Source organism: Chiroxiphia lanceolata, chromosome 1 (assembly GCF_009829145.1).
Source record: "Chiroxiphia lanceolata isolate bChiLan1 chromosome 1, bChiLan1.pri, whole genome shotgun sequence".
NCBI lineage: Eukaryota > Metazoa > Chordata > Aves > Passeriformes > Pipridae > Chiroxiphia > Chiroxiphia lanceolata.
Window position 1 is genome coordinate 107,019,435 of NC_045637.1, and position 20,481 is coordinate 107,039,915.

General features: G+C 37.9%; 1 protein-coding gene across 2 annotated transcripts in view; it reads right to left on the reverse strand.

The window, feature by feature from the left end:
• Positions 1 to 1,999: 1,999 nt before the first annotated feature.
• The window catches only part of TRANK1 (tetratricopeptide repeat and ankyrin repeat containing 1), a 61,280-nt gene continuing 42,798 nt past the window's right edge, over positions 2,000 to 20,481 (reverse strand). For both annotated transcript variants that reach the window (XM_032697526.1, XM_032697516.1), the window contains exons 16-24: positions 18,300 to 18,440; positions 17,526 to 17,682; positions 16,324 to 16,412; positions 13,367 to 13,470; positions 11,628 to 11,760; positions 10,621 to 10,766; positions 5,746 to 8,828; positions 4,600 to 4,701; positions 2,000 to 3,386 (exon numbers count right to left, since the gene is read on the reverse strand). In XM_032697526.1, coding sequence (XP_032553417.1) covers positions 3,274 to 3,386; positions 4,600 to 4,701; positions 5,746 to 8,828; positions 10,621 to 10,766; positions 11,628 to 11,760; positions 13,367 to 13,470; positions 16,324 to 16,412; positions 17,526 to 17,682; positions 18,300 to 18,440 — 4,068 coding nt within the window. In that variant the 3' untranslated portion in view covers positions 2,000 to 3,273. The remainder of the gene's footprint in view (positions 3,387 to 4,599; positions 4,702 to 5,745; positions 8,829 to 10,620; positions 10,767 to 11,627; positions 11,761 to 13,366; positions 13,471 to 16,323; positions 16,413 to 17,525; positions 17,683 to 18,299; positions 18,441 to 20,481) is intronic.

The window sequence follows — 20,481 nt, forward strand, 5'->3', positions numbered from 1 at the left end:
GCTAGAAGAAAAGCCTTTTATTTGCAGAGATCAGAAAATTTCTTTTCTCCTATGCTTTCAGTGAGCTTGCAGGCAAAAGCCTTCCCTTTAGGAATGACAGCAAGTGCTTAAAAATGGCAAGTGTTTAAATGATTTGCTGAGTTAGAGTTTGTAACAGTTAACTGTTAGGAAAGTGTTTTGGAATAAAACTGTGGACAGTATTATGAAACAATGCTTTTAAGAGAAATAAAGGAAAAAGCTGTAAAGTACAAATCACCACACAGTCCTTTGTAATAATATGAGGTTCAAGCAAGCAAGAGATTTGTTTCTTGAGGAGTTTGGAATTTGGACACTTGTCATCTTTAAAACCATACCGCTGTCTTCCAACCACAGCAAATAGTTCATTCTTCTTTTTCATTTAGGTGTCACTTTTGTATCACCAGGGAGAAAGATTTTAAGTCACCAGTTTCTGAGCTTTTGAAGCCTTTTCTAAATTCTTTTCAACATGGCTTAGACAGGCAGAAGTGGGTGGATTAGCTCGACAGCCTGCATCCACTGCTCAGTTCCAAGGTTTCAGTGCAATATGCATCTCACACATACCAAGGCACATGTCATGGGTCTTAAGCCCTTTGAGTCATAGGTGTTAGCTGGTACCAGAGGTGAGAAAGATTAAAAAAAAAAAGAAAAAAAAAAGAAAAAGACACAACAAAAAAACCCCACACCCCAAGGGTTTATCTGGACAAATTCACTTTGCTAATTAAACTTGCAAATAGGATTCATGCACTGAGATCACTATTATCTGAAGATGCTGCCACAGAAAAGAAATGTTCATGTTTATTTATGCGCAGCAGCATAAGACAAAAAACCCTTAAAGCACTGATATTGGACTGAAGATCAAACTAGATTTCCCATCTCTGCTTGAACATTACTGAAATCTTGGCCTAATATATCTCTGTAACCATAAGCTCTGAAATTTGAATTGCCAGTAATTTTGTCTAGTAGCAAGTATTTCATATGTTACTGAAGTAAGTTCCATCTGGGAGTGCTGACAAAGAATAACCAGTGCATTGCATGGAACTACAGCAAGGATCATAGGTCTCTGCATCAAGGAAAGGTACCCAAGATTAAGTTCTTGGTGTAATGTAACTTCCCTTCTTCTTTCTTCTTCTTTGTTTTCTCTGTACTTGGTGTTTAGTGATAATGTTTAAGCTTCTTTTTTTGCATAAAGTATAATCACTAGATCTTTAAAATATGGTCAGCAAGGATTTTGAAATTGTTATTATCCTTAAAAAGTTTAGGTAGCATTTACTGCTGCAAATGTAAATAGTGAAGTTGAAAAACTAATCAGGAAAGTTTCTGCAAAATACCTATCAGTAGAGAATACAAAGCCAAATAAGTTACATTAATGATCCAGCTTTCTTAACTCTTGACTTCTATGCAGTACAAATGACTTGCATTACATTTCATCAATGTATGTATCTAAACCGTCTTCTAGATGCTTGCTTAAGCAATAAGGTTTCTTTAGGAAGAGTCTTCTGGCAGACAACAGCAATTACAATGCAATAGATAACTATTACTGCTACCCACGTTGCTCCATTCTACAGCACATTTTCATTTTCACCCATGTAAAATGTCTCACTTCCACAACACTGAGCATAATAAGTGATTACGTTTTTGAAAAGAAGTCATTATTGAAACAATTTGTTATGTATACAAAGAGGAACCCTTTTAAAAGCAAAATATTTCAACAACTAAGTAATACTCTAATCATGTGTAACATGCAAATGTATTAATTAAAAATGCTGCTAAAGGACACTACATATTGTGGTTTAACCCCAGCCAGCAACTAAGTACCACACAGCATCTCGCCCACCCGTCCATCCTCCCAGTGGAAGAGGGAGGAGAATCAGAGAAAAAGGTAAAATCTGTGGGTTGAGATAAGAACAGTTTAATAGTTGAAATAAAGTAAAATATAGTAACAATAATAATAATTTTAATGAAAAGTGGAATAAAACCCAAGAAAAAATAGTGATGCACAACTCAATTGCTCACCCATCACAAGCAATGCCCAGCCCAGCACTCAGCAGTGACTGGCCCCTCCCAGCCAACTTCTCCCAGTTTATATCCACTGAGCAGATGCTTTATGCTATGGAATATTCCTTTGGTCAGTTCAGGTCAGTTGTCCTGGCCATGCTCCCTCCCAGTCTCTTGTGCACCTGCTCTCTGGCAAACTATGGGAAACTAAGAAGTCCTTGACTTAGGGTAAGCACTGCTCAGCAACAACCAAAACGTCACTGTGTTATCAGCACTATTCTCATCCTAAATTCAAATATTCAGCACTGTACCAGCTACTAAGAAGAAAATTAACTCTATCCCAGCCAAAACCAGGACACTACAGTATGCTGGACACACAGAAATCCCAAAAGTAAAACTGCATCAGCATGAACTGATACTCTGGACCCATTTAACAAATCCCACTCATGCAGTCATTCACATATGGCTCTCAGAAAGCATTCAAAAAATAAGACAAGACTAAGTGTTTTACAAAATCTTACAAGTTTTATAAAAACATTACATTACAAAAAGACTTTTATCAATTAAACCTTACAAAGCACTTAAAATGTGTAATAGTCTTTTAAACTAAGATTATCTATTTTTCAATAGGTACAGGTAAAAGTTTATATCAAAACTTTATCAAATAAAAGACAATCCCTAACTTTCATACCTATCTAATCAGAAAAAGGTACACAGTCAGAAATATGAATGCGTTTAGAGATTACTGTTCTTGTCTATAAAAATAGAAAAGAGAGATACTGTAAGTATCTCACCTGAACACTCAAAGTTCTAAACATAGCAAGATCTTAAAATCAGAGAAACTATCCTTCTATTTTTCTGAGTATTCCAGCTCAGAAGAATGACGATGAAAATTAGCAAGAAAGAAGAAAAAGAAGACTGAGCGGAAAAGTACCCCTGAGATAAGTCAGAAACAACTTTTTTTTCTACATGCTTGGTTCTTTGGCTTTTGTTACTTTTAAGCTACCACATAGGTTTGAAAGGAAATTGGTCTTTTCTTAGGTTTGAACAATTACATTATCACAACACAGGTAATTATTCTGACATAATACAAGCAATAAGCAACAAGTAATAAAAAAAATACAAAACATTGAATAAGTTCCTCTTTTTCTTCAGACTCTTTCCATTTCTGATCCCATCTCTCTATTCTTTTTAACATTTTTTCATTCTAAAATTAGATTGTTAAGAGGATAGAACAGCCATCCAGAATAATTTTTCCAATTATGATTTCCCACATCTTCCTTTTTTTCTTGAGATTTTTTTATAGGCAAGTTCTTCAAAAGCCATGCTTTCATCTTCCACTTCATTTTCCAAGTCTTTATCATGCACAAAGCCTGTATTAAAAACAATAAATTAATGTAGAATGGAAAACCCAAACATCTTTTCCTCTTAACAGGATGACAAGCTATGTCATTGCTATTTGGTGCATCAGCAATATACCTTCATATGTGCAGAATCATGTTTAAGAAGTATTTAGCTCAATATGACAATGTGGTTAAGAGCTCTGCAAGGAAGTAGGGACTATTAAGTCACTTGCTGAACTAGTAATTATTTTCACCATGAAAATCTGTTTCTGTTGTTACTGCCTTTGACTTTTTTAAGAAGTGTGTCTCACCTCTCTCAAGGTTCAGTTTCAGCAGACAATACATTAATGTTGCTTTTGAGATAATGAGAGAGCTCCCAGGTAGTCTTATTACCTGTATCTTTCTTGGAATAGGAAGATGGAACACCAGGCTTTATCACAACCAAATTTTCTAAATTAGAGCTATTTTAATGCTTTACATATAGTGCTATTTGTAAGTCTGATCACTTCATTGCTGCCTATTTATGCAATTGTTGCAATCCTACCACCTAAATATGTGTTTAAACCTGAACATTTAGGCAGGCACAATGAAGTCTTAAACTTGCCCTCAGACGTTTGTGATGCAATAGACTGCATCAACATATGTTACTTTTGGTATGAAACCAAGAGAAATGGAAGTAAAAGCAAAAGAAAACCAACTGCATGTAATATTTTTGAAGAACTCTTCAAAGCAAGCTAAGGATTAGTTTTGTTAGGAAGCTGGTTTCCAAGAACTCGGATCCACACTGCCCATTAAGGCACTGCGACATCAGAGTTAAGAAATAGCACCATCTTACTGGTGAAGATGAAGATGGCTTTTCTTCTGTCCCCACTGCCCAAGTTTCTACTCTGAAGACTGCACCTGAACCACAGTTAGGTGTGCAGCTGTGTGTGTCTGTGTGCAAAAACACACTCATCCTCTGTGCAGGCTGGGATCCACCCAGGGCTAGGGAGGAGGCTTGCTCCATTCTGGCCAACTCTGTAACCATCTGCAAGGCTCATGCTCTGTTTTAAAGAGCTACTGAGGAAAGCCTGGTTAACCCATGTTTTCCAGAGTGCCCCTGTGGAAGTGCCCAGTTCTTGCTGCCTAGAGGGTAAGTGAATATCCACAACGATGCTGACTGGAAAACTGCAGTGATGCTAAGATATCATTACTGAATAGTGTCCTCACAGGGCACAGAAAGCTGTGTAATTTGAAAACATACCTTCTTCTTTTATCTTGTGAGAGTCCATTTTCTTCAGCCACTTACGAGCGTCATCAACGGTGACAACCAATTTGTTGGCATGTGTGGTTATTATTTCTTCAGCTGAAATGGAACACAATTAACATTCTGTAAGAACTCTACAGCAGCTAAAACCCAAGCACAAAACTCAAGAAAACTTCATGGACTTAATCCATATGTAAAAGCTTTCCATTAGGAGTAAAGATAAAGCTTACACATGAAGATCACAACCTAAGATTTTGTTACAAATTTAACATATTTCACTAATCAGAGCTGCTGAACATACCCAATACTACAGTATTTTCGCTACTGTCAGACATCACAGGCAAAATGACAACTTGACAGGATTGGTGGATTTCTATGACTGAAGTCAGTAAAAATGTTATGATTTAAGTTGTCACTTTCCCAAAGCAAGTGCACCAAACAAGTTTGCTCCTAGGCCACTCATTCGGTACTCATTCACTCATTTCACTTGCAAAAATCAGCATAGAATAATGCTTTAAGCATATGAGGGGGGAAAAAATCTAATATCAAAATATATATCTCAAGTACCATAATTTAACGAACTTTATAACACCAGCGATGTCTCTGAGTACCTGACACCCCACAGATTTGTAGTTAAGTATCCCCTTTGTTCAACCCTTGCAAAATTACAAGTTCCAGAGCAGACTAGTCAGAGATATTCTTAATCAAAGACTCCAAGTACTCCTAACAGTCTACCCCTGCATACCCAAATTACTATGGCTGGCAGAAGTAGGAAACAGTAGAAATAACAGAAAAATTCATGAAGATGACCTTGTCTGATACAACAGGCTGCTGTAAAAGTGTGTAAGTTTAGGGAACACAGCACATCTGATCACGCTGTTAAACTTCACTTGCTTATCTGTAAAAATTCACTGCTATTTACTTTACCTGTACTATCTGATGCATTAAGTTGTGTTTGGAAGAGGTTAGAAAATAATTTTCAATATTTCCAGCTGTCTCAGTTCTTTTCCTCAGCTACCTGAAAAACCTAGAAATACCTTTCTCTTGACCATATTAAGATTTTCAAATGGAGCTTTGTCAGGTCTAAAGGTTTGGCCAAAAATGACATATTACATTGTTTAAAGAACACTGTAAAGGTCCTACCTTTAGCCCAGGCTTTTCTTTCATAGATTTCCTCTACTGCATCTGAAATTTTCTTAATATTCTCTTTGATTTTTCTCTGGCGTAAGTTGGAACCTTCTTTATATGCTAAATGGCCTCGGGTGTAAGACTTTTCTGTAATGGCCTCCACTACTTCCAGTCCATCATATATTATTGGATCTATCTTTCTTCTGAAAAACTCAGCATAGGATCTGTAGGCAGCATTATTATTTTTGTGTTCATCTGTGTTTCTGTGCTCTATGTAGGCCTCATTGGCCACAGAAATTGCATTTCCTTCTGCATGCAACTTCTCTTCCCCACTGCTCTCTGTTGGTGTCAGAGGTTCAGAAGTATCCGCCTCCATGTTTTCCGACCTGCTGAAATAGTTCTCAGAGCTCTGGATAAATCTGGCTCCACAGAGGTCACACTGGGTTTGGTCAATATCTGCTTTTTTGAATATCTCTGACAAAAATTCATCATCTTTCATTGTAACAGGATGAGCTCTGGAGCAGGCCTTCCTTTTCCACTTCATGTAAAGGGAAACAAAATTGAACACACGATACAGCTGGCGTTGAGCAGATGCTTTCTGCTCCTGTTTCTTCTGCTTGCTGAGCGCAATGACTTCCAGGGGATCCTTTTGATCCTTTTGGTCCTCTAAGCAACGAACTCTTCCAAGTTCCTCTTCTAGCTCGTCAGCATATTCTGTTTTATCCAAAGAGGTCATAAACCTGTCAAGGTTTATGTGTTCATACAGGATGCCCCGTATGGTTGGATGCCCCTGACTGTATGCAGCGTCCCACTTCCAGCGGCAGTCAACCAAGTACTCTTCATCTCGCTCTATCAGCAGCTCTTGCAGGCTTGTAGCTACTTCTCTTACATGTGTAGCATCACTCACTTGTTCAATAACCCTCAGCAATCTTTCAGGAACTTTAGAGAGAGTGTCTTTTCTCATTGATTTCAGCATCACCTTGATTTCAGGAAAGTGGTGGCATAGGAGGGATCTATGTTTAGAACTCTGCACCTGGTCAGTATTCAGTAACATCACTAAGCACAGCACTACAGTCCGCTCAGCCTCCCCTGAAGTTATGCAGTCGGGATCCCTGAACGCATCCAGAAGGACATCAAACCTTCCATGAACGCCACACAAAACTTCTGCTAGATAATAGAGATGAAATCTGAAATTCTGTACAGCTACATATGTTTCCTTTGGTCTGTACTCCTGTATAATAGAAAATGTGTCTTTCAGTTCTTTGTTATGGTCCTTGCTTCTGAACAAAAACTCCCAGTAATGAAGGAGAGCAATGTAACTCTTTGGAAGGCAGAGAGTAATGTTCTTGGAAAGACGCATCAAGACAGCACAACAGAGAATATACTGCAATTCCAACAACATCACCGTATTTCCTATGCTTGGAATCAGGTATCCTGTGCACTTCCTGATCAGGACATTCATAAAACGGAAAAAAAATCTTTTACAGTTTTCTGGGTTCTTATGAACATAGAATTGCTCAAGTGAATTTTGAAGAAGTCGAATGAAGCACAAGTGTGTTCTTCCTGCATTTTCAGCATTTTTGTCAGGTAGCAACATACCATGTCTGCCCTCTATTCCTTTGGTCTTTCCTCCTTGGTCTCTAGTCTTTGGGGAACTTCTTGCCTTTGCCAAAGCAAAGTTTAGCTCTTTGTTATAATCATCCTCTTCCTTAAAAAGAAGTTTCTCAAATTCTTCAGGATATCCTGAAGATAAGATAAAAACTTTCATGGCACTTAGCCATAAGTCAGTTGATTCTCTTCTGGCTGCAGTGCCTTCATGATTAAACTTAAATGTGATGTACTCCTTCAACGCTGCTCTGCAAGGTTTGGAAATGATGCTACTGAATTGTAGTATTTCTTTACATGCCTTTGGGTTCTCAGACAGTATTCTCAAATGAAAATGATCAGGAAAAAACATTTCAAGAAGGGCTTTACACGATGCATAGTCGTCAGAAGTCAAATTGTCATCAAAGCTTTTGCACTGATTCAGTAGCTCTTTAGGGAAAGCGCATGTGGCTTCTAAGAACAGCCCCCTTATTGCCACCAGATGCATTTTACACTGAAATATTGTCTTTGCTTCGTGGCGCAACAAGGGCCTATGGTAATCACAGGTTCTGTCTCCACAGTTCAAGCCGGCAATGAACTTCTTACAAATATCAGGGTAATTCTTGTTCAGTAACTCACGGGTGATAGAGCAAAACCTGCTTAATAAGTGCTGCTTCAAAGCTGATTTTACCTCCTCTGTGCTTACTGAGAAATCACCTTTTATCTTCCTCTCTTTTAGATTTGGCTTGTCTGACAAAAACTTGAGAATGGGTTCAGCTTCATTTTGAGACACCTGGCAACTGTCACCTGTTGGGACAATCCCAAAATAGGCAAAGCATAACTTCACCATGTCTTTCTCTGCATTGGTGGCTGCTCTCTTCAAACCCCTAACCAGACTCAGAAGAGCCACTAAGCCACGCGTTGCCATGAAGAGGATGTCCTGGCTAGGAGCGCTGAAACGAGATAATGCAAAGAGAGCTTCAACAGCACCAGCAGAATGATTCAGAGATAGGAACTGATGGAACGCGTCGCTCAGCTTTGTGAAGTCTCCCTTCAGAGCTCCCTGCAAAAACATAGCCTCAGCAATGCCAGACTTCTGCCCAGTTTGCTCACAAAGTTCGAGGGCTTCTTTTAGGATTATCTCCGTGTCTACCAGGTCTGATTCTGAACAATGAGCCACACTGGCACGTGCTGCAGCGAGCAAACACGATGCACGAAACTCTTTTATAGCTGTGAGGTTGGCTGCTTCCAGAGCAAATCCATGTTGTTTCATTAGCTTTGCAGCTTCCTCCTCTCGACCTTTCCTTTTCAATAGGTCTGCTGTTTGGCGCAAGCATCCACGAGACTTCAGAAACTCAAGCTGATCCTCTGTGTCAAGTTTTGAGAGGACTTGCATCATTTCCTCAGTCCTGTTCATACTCAGGTACTTTGCAGCTGCTTCCAAATACAACTGATTTGCTGTACATGAGAGTTTGGAAACCATTTGTCCTTTCGTATTCAACATCTCTTCATATCTGAAATAATAGATACATCAATTTACTACCACAGATGACTAATCTAGACCAAAAAAAACACCACTGCATTTTTAAAAAAAACCTTAAAACATTACGCAAATAGCTGCCCCTAGAAGCCTTTCCTTCAAAAAGGCCAATTATTTCATGTGATATGTCTGCCAGGCGATAAACAACCACGACATCTTAAAAAAATCTACCAAAAGAAATGAATTACAACATAAGGCTGTCTGAAGCAAGATCATCAAAACTTATGGTACAAACAAGATGCAACAGTGAAGCATTATCCACACTGTTGAAACAATGTACAAATTACTTTAATCACATTTTATCACTGTTAATCCTCTATTCTGAAAAGTAAGCCTCAATACAGAAAACAGAATGAAATAGATATGAATTCAATGAACCCTCCACAGGTCAATATAGATAATATCCTGTAAAATTTACATAAACTGGTCAATTCAGAGAACTCTTTCAAGTCTGTCATATGTATCTGCATATACTTTGTGTGGGAACCAGTTAAGCCAGCAGCACCTGCGTTCAGTTAATTAGGATCAAAAATGAGTGTTTTGGCCTTCACTGGTGTTTTTGATAAAGAGAGTGCTGTGTTCTCAAAGCAAAAACCACTTTGAATGGTCCGCATGATAGCGTGTGTTTTTCTCTCGTGGCTGAACACAGCCACCACATGATGCAAGGAGAATGTGTGGGATCAAGGCACCAGTTTAGGATGATCCTGGGAATTCAGGTTAACTAAAAGACAAAATACCGGGTGCTGTTTATGAAGGAACCCTAATAAAAGGGGAATGCCAGACAAATTCCAAAATCGAACTCTGTGTGGTGGCAGACTCATTTCTTTTAGCACCCATCATCGCCCTATCTTTGTTGCTTAGTGAATGCCTCAGAAAAGTATCCAGTTGCATCTTTCATAACGTGCACTTTAAAATATTCAGTTATTAAGTATTATTGGGTGATATAAAATTATTAAGGTACCCCCGAACCAGTTATGCAAAAGTGTGCTCTCCTGTAAGCTGAGAATGAGTCAATTTTTTCTGTTGTGTGAATAAATTATCATTAGCCTTTCATTATCATCTTTCTCATGATAAATGCAGGAGTGTAGATTTTTTGTACCTATACTTATAAATTTGCATGAATGATTTGGGAAGGCTGAGTTAAAAACTCCTTAGTTGGGAAGGTGACTTAATGCTTGAACTTTTTGATTGAACAATCTCTTTATATTTAACAAGCTTTAATAATTCAAAAAACCAGTTACCATTACTAAAGGTACATCATAAAGGATTGCAGTGAAGGTGTGTAATTGCAGGCCTTGCTAGAATTTTAATTGGTTTACATATTCTCTAAAAATCAATCGATTTAAGTGTACTGAAAAGCGTGGCCAATAAATGAATCATTTATGCAAGAATGTGCTAATGAGGTCACTATTTCAGTCTTAAGAGGGAAGTATTTAATACTTCTATAGAATTATTTTGTCATATTTACCTTAAGAACATAGTTCAGAGGATTGGCTGAAGGAGAACTTGCATGACTAATACTATAGACTGGAAAAAATTTCCAGGAAAATTAAACTAGTCACTGCACCAGCTGTGAATGCAATAGAATCCTTTCACCACGTTATCATTACCCAAGTAAGAATTCTGACAATGTTAATTTAACTTCATATAAAACGAAGTCACCAGCCAAAAACCCCTGTGAAAATTTTTCAGCATGCTAGTCATATTGTGTTGAATTTGGAAATGGAAAAGAGAATTATATTCCAGTACCATCTTGGAAGACATACCTTTCAACTGCCTTTGCTGCTTCTTCATAGAGTTCTTCCTGACAATACATTTTAATGGCCAGATCAAATTCCTCAATTTGTTCATAACATCCAGATGCTTCTTTGTAGCACTGGCTTTTCTGATAGTAAACTGCAGCATCCTTCATCTGCAATGCAAAGTCAGTAATGAAACTGAAGTGTTCTAAACAGCCAAAGCTACATGAATAGAACAAATCTAGTAATTCTATCGTGTGTCTCATAAAGAAGTACACTTAAATAAAATTTAATTAAAGTATCTTAATGTAATCATATAAATATTAAAGTAACCATCATTAAAACTGAACAGATTTAAAAAAAAAAAACTTTATGTCTTAAAAACTAGAATGTAAAAATAAAGGTATTATCCAGGATTTTCAAACTACTTTTTACCCACCAAGCTCTGCCCACTGTTAGAAAACACCATACACTTGTGTTGACTTACAAATTTCTCAGTATCAACAGGATTAAATTTAAACAGTTATGGATTCAGAATGAGAACCCTAATTTTTTATCTTAAATTTCAAATATTTGGGAACAATTACTTTACATTCTTGTAGTGGAAATACACTGCAAATAAAAAATAGTACATACTGTTAGCACACTACTTCAACTCTTGCAAGTTACAAGGTTCCATTTAGATGGCTGTAATCAGTGAAGTTTCACTATCATCAGAGTACTGAATGAAGTAACAGCTTAAGTTTCATGAGATCAGTCATTAAGTTTTGACTGCAAATGACTGATGATGACATTTGAGGAAAGCCAAAGAAATAAACCTGGCCTGCATAACTGCGTTATTCTCTTCTTCATTCCTCTTCTGCCTATTCTCTGACAAATGCTTCCTTTTGAACAGCACAGCTTAAAGACCTCATTTAGTTCAGCTACTACCATGCCACAGAAAAATACTATTACTTTATGTGTAATATGAGAGGAAAAAAAAGCTGCAGGAAAAGGAAAGTGATAAGGTGAGGATAGCTTAAAGGATTTAATACCTGTCCTAACTTTTTACACAGTTCTGCACAAAGCCGGAACTCCTTTGATTGGTACAGACATTTTAGTGATAATTTCGGTTCTCCGCATTCCAAGTAAGTTTTAGCCAATGTCATATATTCCATCTTTTTTTCCCTGTAGAAAGCAAGACAAAATTACCGTTTACATCCAAATTAAGTTTAGGGTCATGTGATCTGTCACTGAATCCAACCAGCACTGGCATCATGTGTTCTTCTCCTTATACAACCTGATGAGCTATTATCTTACAATTAGTTATATTTTGGGCTGACATGGCTCTGTCCAGAAGTCTGTTCCAGAATCTGGCTTCTGTGGCAGTAAAAATATTTTTTGTGGTTTTTTTTTTTTTTTTTAACTAGAGTATAGTACTGTGGTTTTGCAACACTTTTCTAGCTTAACTCGTTCCTTCCTTTCTGTTGTTTTAACTCCAAAGTAATCAAAGACAACAATCAAACGTGTTATCAGCTGTTGTTTTGTATAACTCAACAGTCCTCAGCATTTCTGGTATCACTGCATGCAAGTGATCTAGATTGAATTCCTGTTTCTCAACCCTGAAGAATCAGAATTGTACAGAGCATTTCATATTATAGAGCACACAGGAATCTTACTTAAGCTTTTTACACTGGCATTAATACCTCTACAAAACAAAAAGCCACTTTAACAGCTTCACTATTACATATATTCCTCAGCTTACCACATCCCAATATACTGAATTCCTTCTCCTCAAATTTGCTTCAGTTGACAGGCACCTAAGCATACAGTGAACTGAAAAAAAGTTTTATCACTCATCAACAATTTCTCTATGATCAATAAATTTCTCGAGTATCCTTATACTTTTAACCAGGGCCACTAATATAAAGCAGGTAATTACAAAAGATAAAACCTTGTTTAACTCCAGTAATAGCATTTCTCTAGACCTTCCCTCTTCTTCCTTCTGTGCTAGCTTCCTCTGATCTAGTCATTCCTTACCCACTCTGCTATCACTGCTAGTTTCTGGCCTCCCCAGCATAAAAAGGAATTTATTAACTTAGATCTAGAGCTCTCCCCAATAAGTTTTTTCTTGTCTTATGAGATGAGTCCCAAACAGTTTCCCAGCCTCTTCAGGAAACTGCAAACTCTCTCCCCATCAAACCCTTGAGCTATTTTACTCAGCTGACAGCATGAACTCCATGATTAATTTCAAAATCTGTTCTTTAAAACTGTCCTTCAGATTTAGTTCTGCTTGTTTTGTTTAAATTGACTCTAATTTTACCCCAAAGCTCACTTTTTGCTAGCAGTTTTTCTTCCCCAATGTACAACAATGTTCCTTTCTCTTTGTTAAACGAATATGCAGTGGGATTAACTGAAATTGAGCACTGCTGATGAAGTATGTTCTTCTATCTATATCAAAGAATATAAAGCCTCTTGAGGTAATGCAAATCCTGTTGCTTTTCTTTCACATGACCAGCAAGTCCTTTCAAGGGCCACATTTCATTTGGACAGCCTATGGTGTATAACTTCTCCACTACTCCCCAAAGGGAGCAGTGCCCCAGATCCTGTTGTGCTAGACTTTCCCATTTCTTAAATCTCTTTTGCCACCCACAAACATGTGAAGACACCTCATCTGCATTGTTCTCTGATGTTTCCAGTCCAGTCCTACAACTGGGGTGTGAATTTCCCCCTCCAGACTCCAGTGAGGTCTGGCACCACAAAATGGCACTTGCTCATCTGCACTGACACTTACCTAGGGCTGCTTTTCTTTGCATGCACTTTGAGAACAGCATCATGTGTCAGGACCAGTTTTGACTTCTCAGCTGCTCCACCCTTTTGGTAACATTTGGCTGCCACCTGGGGTGAAATCATACACAGCATTCACAGATGTGCATCCAGTCCATGGCTTATCACATAAAAGCAATACTTAATTTTAGTCACTGTAATGGAAAGCAGAAAGAATGGCAGGGTGCCTGGAAGAAGGAAAAGGTAAAACATTGCAGTATATTTTTAGGACAAAAAGAAAAGCTTTAAAGTCAGTCCACATGTGACTATCAAAATTAGAGTATTAATTACAATGTTTTACATGGAAGTAGTGAAAGCAGAATTCCTGGTAGGCTGATAGAATAAATAGCATATGCAATTTGAATGATAGGCTAAACCATTAACTGGTAAGTCACCAGACATCTACTACATATTAATAAAGGAGGAAAATCAATGTGTGCAAAGTGAAATCAAAAAGCATGGAACATTTTTCATGCTTTGATCATACCAGGCCCTTTCTGTGATAAACTAAACAGAGGTACTAGGAATTACCATGCTCCTAGCAAGGTTTGTTTCATTATCACCCTGCTTATTCTGCAACATCATGATTTCTTTATTCTATCCACTAATTTTGTATTTGCGTCTGGAATTTGCCCATTGCAAGCCACTCTTAGAAATGCCAAATTCACCACATAATTTCTTCTTAAGGTAGCAATGATAAGCAAAGATGAAGGTTATAAAGAAAGCAGAACAGCAGATAATATAATTAATACATTTCAGATTCCAAGATAATTTTTTTTTTAGCTATGTTGTTTTTTTTTATCTAAATTCTTTTCTGTCCATTTAGGGAATTGCCTTTTACTTTCAAGGGGAGATAACTACTGTCTGTATAGTGGTAGCTGATTGCTTTGATTTTTTGCCTTGTTATAATTATCTATTTTCCTTTCAAAAAATTCTGTGTTGCTACCAGCAAAACACAGAAGCTTTCTTTTTGCCACGATCAAAGAAAGTATCCAAAATTCCCTCTCTCGACTGGCTGGCGATGCTTTGTCTGATGCCCCCCAGGACACAGCTGCCCCTCCTGGCTGCCAGGGCACTGCTAACTCATATTCTACTTTCCATTGACCAGGACCCCCAGCTCCTTTTCTGTAGCACTTGTCTCCAGCCTCTAATTCCCCAGCCTATACACACAACTAGGGCTGCCACATCCCAGGTGCAGAATACAGCACTTGCCCTTCCTAAACTTGATACAGTTGGTGAGTGCCCAGCCCTCTAACTTACTGAGGTCTCTCTGCAGGATCCCTCTATCAAGGGAGTCAACAGCTCCTCTCAATTTAGTATCCTTCTAGTTTAGTATCGCTGGCAAACTTACTTAATGTACATTTAATTCCTGTGTCCAAATCATTTATAAAAACATTAAAGAGCACTGGCCCTTAAATTGAGCCTTGGGGAATCCAACTAGTGATTGGCCACCAGCTTGATATAACCCCATTTACTGTAATTCTGCTTGATATAACCCCATTTACTGTAATTCTTTGAGCCTGACTTATAAGTCAATTTCCCACCTAATGTATTATGGACTTGTCTAGCTGTGAGCTGAACATTTCATCAAGAAGGACACTGTGAGAGACAGTACCAAAATCTTTGCTGAAACCAAAATATATCACAACTACTGGCTTCTCTTGGTCAACTAGATGGGTGACCTTATCATAAAAGGTGCTGGACAGCTTGAACTCTAATCAAGCTTTGGCCACACAGATTTTCTCCCTACAGTGACAGCATCACTGTTATCCTCCCATGTCACTTCCCTTTGCTTCCAGTGTCCATAAACTTTCCCTTTCTGTGTAAGTTCTAGAAGATTCTGTTCAGCCAAGCCAGACTCTGCCCCACTTGCTTGACTTCTGATGCTTTGGAATCACTTGCTCCTGCACTCTTAAGAGATGGCTCCTAAGAAGCGCCTAGCATTCACAGACCCCAAGATTTTCAAAAGCAAATTCCCAGGAAATCTTACTAATTAGATCCTTCAGCAGCCCAAAGTCTGCTACTCCCATATCCATGGTCAAATGTTTGTTGGCCAGCTTTCTTCTATAGCCAAAAATTTGAAACTCAGTTACTTTGTGGCCACTGAGATCACGACAGACAGAAATCACCACATTACTCACAAGTCCCTCTCTGCTTACAAACAGTAAATGTAGGAGGACACCTTTTCTAGTTGGCTCCCTTAGTACCTGCACCCAATGGTTATCTTCTTCATCATGCTCCAGAAATTTCCTGGACCTGTTGGTGTCCACTGTACGATATTCCCAGTTGATATCTGGGAAGTTAAAATCACCCATAAGGACAAGGGTAGTTGATCTATAGATATCCCTTATCTCCTTGCAGAACAATTAATTGGTGGTGTCGTCCTAGCTGTGTTTTGCTTCTATCCAATTAACTGTCATCCCATATCTGGACTTGTATTAACTACCAATTTAGGAAAAAAAAAAACCTGTAAAATCTCCATGTTCTTTAAAAAGGAAGGGAATGAACCCATCATTTTACTGCCCAAATTAATATACTTCCAAGAAATCCTTTCCTTCTCCTACACTATGTGGAATGATAACATCAAGAATATGGTTTAGATTCACAGATTTCAATCAATTCCAGTCATTGCTAATAATTGGTTTTTTCCAACTATCTTTCATTTGCGCATATTAAAATGTTTTCCCCTCATTGGACTGCAAACTTTTGAGTAGTGAATTTAAGATTACAAACAATAGGCTTGTCCTCCCTGCTTAGTTCTTGTAAGTCATTGACAAGTAGTCTGTAGAGACCTACACAAATCTCAAACTAAGACAAACTGCTACACAGCAACTGAAGGTTTACAGATGATTTTATAGATACAAAGAAAAAAAAAGGTTTCAGAATAAACAAGAATCCTTATTTCAGATAAACATATGTTCCTACCTCCCAGAACTGGTGTTTAGCATAATAGTCTCCCTGTGCAATCCATTCTTCTGGAGTTGAAGTTTTAGCAAACATGCTGTCATCTAAGTCTAGAAGGGCAAAGAGTAATTCTTTTATGTTAAAACAGATAAACCACAGAAACCACGTATCACGTACCAAAACTAAGCATTAACATCTTATAACATTCCAAGTTCTATGATTTATGCTCACACCAGTAACAGTAATTATGAGTTAAATGTGTTTTATGTCTCTCAATCAGCACTGAAAATCAACAAGTTGGGTTTGGTTTTGAAAGACCATTAAAAATTATACTTGTTTTTTGGACAAATCTTTGAGCAAACCCACTCTCTTTATAGAAAACAAATTATTTTAATTGATAAATCTCTTTCAGCTGGGATGGTTTTTCTGTAACAGCTTTTGTTACTGTGCAGGTGTGAGGCTATCATCCTGTTGTGTGAGGCTATCAGTGAGAACACAGCATCAAAACAAAAAACATAGTTTGCCTGGAGACTGGGCTGGTAAGGGGCTGAAACTGCATTAACGCAGCAGAAAATGTGACTACAAATTAAACACTGAAACAGCTCAAAGCTGTAAATATCTGCAGCCGTTCAAGTCCATTGAGTTCTCCCTCCATAGCAGCTGGCTGAGTGGCAGCAATCTCCCTTTGAATAGGAAAGCCTCTCACCCACTGAGGCTGAGAGATCCCTTACCCAACACCAGACACCAATGGGTTGGTAAATGACATTTTTGCATGTGTGTAACATTAAAGATATGTATAGCAAGCTTATGTGATAATTGTTGTATCCCATGCTAACTTTAAACGTAGTAAAAAACAGAGTATTGACCACCAATCCATCTGTACTTAATGAATATTTTATATCTGAATTTACCAGTTAGAACTCAATAAACTAACTACAAGATCAGCTCTGTCTGAGTGATCTCTGACTTTTCTCCTGTGACAGCAATGAAACTTATACTAATGAATTAGCAATGAGTTATGCTTTAACATATGCAACCGATTTTAGAGACAAAAGAATTAAGACCCACTGAAATAAGTGGAAATTTGCAAGGGCAGTTATCAGTGCATACTGTTAGAAGGACCAAGGAATTTAACCTTCTTTACTATACAGCCTAAAAGCAAGAAAGCATAAGTAGGCTGTCGTGTTTGACAGTCTTTTAAGAAAGTTTTAGGATAACTTTACCTTCATTTTCATCTGTTTTGACAACCTCCACAAATTTTCTTTTGATGAAATACTTAAAAGCTGGAGCCCGTTTATCACAGTCTTCATCAAAGATCCACAGATTTACTCTGGCTCTTGTAATGGCAGTATACAATTGCTTGAGTTCTCCATTCAGCATCTGAACCAGAACAAAAAACAAAATAAAATAAATGAAATGCCAGATGAGCTAAATTGTTAGAATGAAACAGACTTTGCAGTTATCAGAAAACAGAGAATTTATACAGAATGTGTAATAAATAAGAAAGTGTCTTTGAGTAAGCAAGTCTAAATACTAAATATTGGATTTTACAATTACATAAGCCATCATGCAGCTAACTTGCAAGCAACCACTGCCGTAAATCTAGCAGTTGCACCATACAATCCTGAAAATATCTGACCCATCAGATTCTAAGAAGTTTCCTTAATTTCCAAGTAGTGACACCAATCGGAAAACAGACTACAGAAATAATAAATATTGACAAGCTGATTTGCTATTTGCTTTAACCACAGTTGCTCTTTAAATATATCTGAAAGTCTATGACACAGGTTTTCTTCTCTTATCAAACTACATTTGCAAAAAACCTCTTAGCTTTTAAAATCAGTATTATATTATACAAATATGAACAACTACCAAAAAGGCACGGCAACCTCAATAAACATGAAACTACAGGATGAAAGTATTTAAGAAATTTGTCTGTTTCTAAGATGTAAGAATTTAACTTGTCCTTTCTATTCCCAATGTTACGAAAAACTCACCTTGTACATTTCTACATTAAAAGGAGATTTTTTCTGCACACCCGCAGCATCCTCTAATGATATTTCGTTTAGCAAGTTGCTTCCCATTTGCACATCCGAATCAGGACTATAAGAAGATATTATCTTCCATTCTTTGCTAGCCTAAAATATCAAGAGAATGATGTTTACTTGTATACAGTACCCACTACTGCCTACATATGCAAAAGATAAGGTTGTATGTTGTGACCAATCCATCTCTACAACTGAAGGTAGCTCAGAGAAGATGAGTGGGGAAAAAATTTTCTCATGGAAGAATGTAAAGAATAATCAACTTTTATCAAGAAAGCCAAACTTCATCTCAACATAAGCTTTGTTTGAGATACTTGTCTATACCAGGTGATCATCAAGGCATATACACAACTTCCCCTAAAATAGCTAGTAGAGAGTAACATCTTCCTGAGTTGCCAAGACAAAAGTGAAGACATGCCTCAGCCCAACAGAATGTGTGAAAACTGAGCAACAAACAAAACAAACCTGGAAGAGTGCAACTGGCTTGAGCTGGCTTCAAGCTATGTATTACTTCCCAGGGACTGGGGATGGCCAGCATCATGATGGCAAAGCTAATGAGAATACATGTATATATATATATGGGTATGTATGTATGTATGTATATAGGGACTGCTAAGTGGAATCACGTTTTTATTGTGATTCTGATGTACATTGCCATTGTTACAGTATGCCTGCCTTGGGATTTCATATGCAATATTCAATATGTCAAATAAGTAAAATTTGAAATTAAACATTAAAACCTCCTTGGGTGGACTATACATTTTCAGCTGAACACCCCTACAATGGATGGCCCACCTGTAGAAGAGATCAGGTACCCTCCCCCTGGATGAGGCTCAAGTTTTAGTCCTAGGGATGGGCATTTTCCTACAAAACCCAATACCACAACAGGCAAAGTCACTGAGGGGGGGTGTGCTGATTTCTGGGCCAGGCAGATCCCTGCCAGCTTGGGGCAGGGGGAAAGGTAAATGGTGGTGGAATAACACGTACAAGTTGCTAACTGTCATGCTAGAATGTGCTAAGACATGTTGGAGACATCTTGGCCTGCAGGTTAGGATGGGCAGCAACTAGGTCTCCTTGACTCTACAAGCTCAGTGAGTTGCAGACCATCTGGCCCACAACTCACCGCTCCTCATCACTTAGCAGCAAGGAGACCTTGCTCCACCTGGAGCAAGAAGGATCCAGACAAATAGAGGCAAGTTGGTGCTGTCCTTTTTCTGGTGCACCAATAAGTCAGTTCTCTGAACAGGGACCAGATCATTCGTCTTGGCAGGAAAAGGCCGTAGATTAACAAGAGGGAAATTCAGGAAATCAGCTTTGGCATGCGAGTCATCATCAGTGCTTGGGTAAACCATGATGTGGTGAAGCCCCCATCAACAAAATACAGGGCTTGGAGCCATGGAAGTGGACCCACACTTATTCCATGCAGGCATATATTCTTGCCCTCAGGGTTCCTGAGCAAGACAGTTGGTCATTCATTTGGTTAATGTATTAAGCTTACTGTGTAATACTAGTAATCACTAATGCTTGTCTCAGCCAGGGCTGAAATGGCACCTGCCAACACATCCTCTAGGAAGAATACTCAAGAGATGAACAAAAAAAGCACTCATGCGGAAAATCTAAAAAATCGTGGTCTGAGAATATTGGACTCCAACATAGAGACACATGAGAAATATGCACATAAATATGCACAGATATGCTTAACTATAAGTTAAGTGTGGCAGAAGATCAGTGTTGTGCACTCTCATGCCATGTAACAAATGCCAGCTCCTGATAATACCATTCTGCAGGTTCCCAATCCCCTACAAAACTTAAAACTGTAACCTTAAAATCGTAAAAAACAGTACCTTAAAACTGTAAGTATATTCTAAGCTATGTTCATTTTTTCCCTTTTTGGTATTTAACTGAAATCCAATTAAATAGTGCCAGGTTTCTGGCACAAAATCAAAACAACACTTGCAATAAGGCTGAAATAATGTTTTTACAATCTATATATTTCAGAGCTTTGAGTAACTCAATATAGGTTAACTATCTTCCTATGGGGAAAAGAAGTAGGAAACTTTTCTTTCAAAATATATTTTGATGATGATGCATTTTGAAGTTAAGATTGCAATAAATCATCTATCAAAACAAATCT